General features: G+C 44.2%; 1 protein-coding gene across 1 annotated transcript; it reads right to left on the minus strand.

The window, feature by feature from the left end:
- Positions 1 to 1,991: 1,991 nt before the first annotated feature.
- On the minus strand, positions 1,992 to 2,876 carry LOC112721315 (protein MAIN-LIKE 2-like). The gene is made up of 2 exons (XM_025772386.1): positions 2,425 to 2,876; positions 1,992 to 2,040 (listed from the first exon to the last, which is right to left on the minus strand). Exons 1-2 carry the CDS (start codon positions 2,874 to 2,876, stop codon positions 1,992 to 1,994), a joined length of 501 nt encoding a protein of 166 aa, XP_025628171.1.

Here is a 2,876-nt window from a genome sequence, read left to right on the forward strand (position 1 = left end):
TTCCTATAGATGCCAATTATTCTGAGCTTCAATGGATAAAGTGAGATGCCAAAACTGTTCGGAAGCAAGAAGCTACTAGTCCCACTCATTTAATTAGAATCTGAGCTTCACTCAAAAACTCTGAGATATTATTGCTTCGTGACTTATTTGTATCCTATTTTATTTGTCTAGTTGCTTGGGGACAAGCAACAGTTTAAGTTTGGTGTTGTGATGAGCGGATATTTTATACACTTTTTGGGGTTAATTTCATGTAGTTTTTAGGATGTTTTAGTTAAGTTTTTAGTATTTTCATTAATTTCTAGGAAAAATTTATATTTCTGGACTTTACTATGAGTTCGTATATTTTTCTGTAATTTCAAGTATTTTCTAGCTGAAATTGAGGGAGCTGAGCTAAAATCTGATTCGGGCTGAAAAAGAACTGCTGATGCTGTTGGATTCTGACCTCTCTGCACTCGGAATGGATTTTCTGGAGCTACAGGAGTCCAATTGGCGCGATTCTAATTGCGTTGGAACGTAGACATCCAGGGCTTTCCAGCAATATATAATAGTCCATACTTTGCTCAAGGATAGATGACGTAAACTGGCGTTCAACGCCAGTTCTATGTTGCAGTCTGGCATCCAGCGCCAGAAACAGGTTACAAGTTGGAGTTCAACGCCAGAAACAGGTTACAACTTGGTGTTGAACGCCCAAAACAGTTCAGACACGTGAGAATCTTAGGTCTCAGCTCCAGCACACACTAAGTGGGCCCCAGAAGTGGATTTCTGCACTATCTATCCTAGTTTACTCATTTTCTGTAAACCTAGGCTACTAGTTTAGTATTTAAACAACTTTTAGAGATTTATTTTGTATCTCATGACATTTTAGATCTAAACTTTGTAATCTCTGATGACATGAGTCTCTAAACTCCATTGTTGGGGGTGAGGAGCTCTGCTATGTTTCGATGAATTAATGCAACTATTTCTGTTTTCCATTCAAACATGCGTGTTCCTATCTAAGATATTCATTCGCGCTTAATTATAGAGAAGGTGATGATCCGTGACACTCATCACCTTCCTCAATCCATGAATGTGTGTCTGACAACCACCTCCATTCTACATCAGATTGAATGAGTATCTCTTAGATTCCTTAATCAGAATCTTCGTGGTATAAGCTAGATTGATGGCGGCATTCATGAGAATCCGGAAAGTCTAAACCTTGTGTGTGGTATTCCGAGTAGGATTCTGGAATTGGATGGCTGTGACGAGTTTCAAACTCGCGAGAGTTGGGTGTAGTGACAGACGCAAAAGGATCAATGGATCCTATTCCAGCATGAGTGGAAACTGACAGATGATTAGCCGTGTAGTGACAGCGCACGTGGACCCTTTTCACTGAGAGGACGGATGGTAGCCATTGACAACGGTGATCCACCAACACACAGCTTGCCATGGAAGGAACTTTGCACTTTTGCATGCATGAGGGAAGAGGAATACAAGAGAAAAGCTGAAATTCAGAAGACAAAGCATCTCCAAAACCCCAACATGTTCTCCATTACTGCATAACAAGTAACCTTTAATTCATGCTCTCTTGTTCATTTGCAAGTCAACTGATAACCACAAATTAATATCCTGACTAAGAGTTGCAAGATAACCATAGCTTGCTTCAACCCAACAATCTCCGTGGGATCGACCCTTACTCACGTAAGGTATTACTTGGACGACCCAGTGCACTTGTTGGTTAGTGGTACGAGCTGTGAAAAGTGTGATTCACAATTCGTGCACCAATACCCGTGTCTGTGGCCTCTCCGGATAAGCGGCTCCTCGTCCTCATCCTCATCCTCATCCTCGTCCTCATCGGGGGAGCTATACGGCATCCAGATGAACTACAAAAATATTTCAACATTGGGAGGCCAATTAATGCTCCAAAGTCATAAAGGTTAATTAACTAAATAAACATTGGCGTCTACTATACTCACATCCGTGGCCTGTAACATGTCTATCCTCAATCTCCACATCTACACTCTAGGTCCCTTCTTGCTACCGGAAGGGTTGTAACCTGACCACCTGCATGTCACATCGGTGTTATAGCTAATTAAAAGTGTGACAGAATTCTATAACATTAAAAGCATACATGGAATTAATTAATTTAACTTGAAATAGAAGAGTCCGAGAATGGTACCTCAAGGCCAATGGCCAGCTGCACGTATCATATCCAGCATGCCTAAACCTAGGAAAGCGCCAAAAGATCCAAGACTGAAGTAACTGTAATGGGCCCGCTAACTTCACCACATGTCTGTTGGCCACTCGGCACATGCACCGGTACAGCCATGCTAGTGTTGCAGACCCCAGCTGTAGGCACCCATCTCCTCAAGCCTAGCCACGTAGGGTAGCCATCTGATGTGAATATGGTTGCCGGACTTGTCGGCAAACAGCTGAGTGCCCAACAACATCATGATATAGGCACGAGCAAAGCGGCGCACAGTCTCCTCGTCGGCTCCCGCGGGGTACTTTCCAAAAGTCTCCTGGAACCAGGTGCAGTTTACTGCGAACTTCTGAACCTGGCTCAGAGGAGGAATCACTCCAAGCAACTCCTGGAACCACACCCAAGCTGGACGGCCACCCTGGATGTATATCTGAAAATCTGTAAGGCAACCACTGACATATCGCCCGTCCACTGGCAACCCCAACTGGTACGCCACGTCCTGAAGTGTGATCGTGCACTCTCCGAACGACATGTGGAAGGTGTGCGTCTCTGGACGCCACCGCTCGACGAAGGCACTGACAAGGGGCTCATCTAACCAGAACCATCTATCGTTCAGTCTCGCAAGATGGTATAATCCAGCTATCTGCAAGTACGAAACGTACCGCTCATCTAGTCGCATGCCCTGCTGCCGCCGCAT

This window comes from Arachis hypogaea, chromosome 11, assembly GCF_003086295.3.
Source record: "Arachis hypogaea cultivar Tifrunner chromosome 11, arahy.Tifrunner.gnm2.J5K5, whole genome shotgun sequence".
Lineage (NCBI taxonomy): Eukaryota > Viridiplantae > Streptophyta > Magnoliopsida > Fabales > Fabaceae > Arachis > Arachis hypogaea.

Coding starts and splice junctions, on each gene's coding strand:
- LOC112721315 (XM_025772386.1), bottom strand. CDS start 2,876: ATGCGGCGGCAGCAGGGCATGCGACTAGATGAGCGGTACGTTTCGTAC. Junction 2,041..2,424: donor GCTCGTGCCTATATCATGAT/GTTGTTGGGCAC, acceptor TGTGACATGCAG/GTGGTCAGGTTACAACCCTT.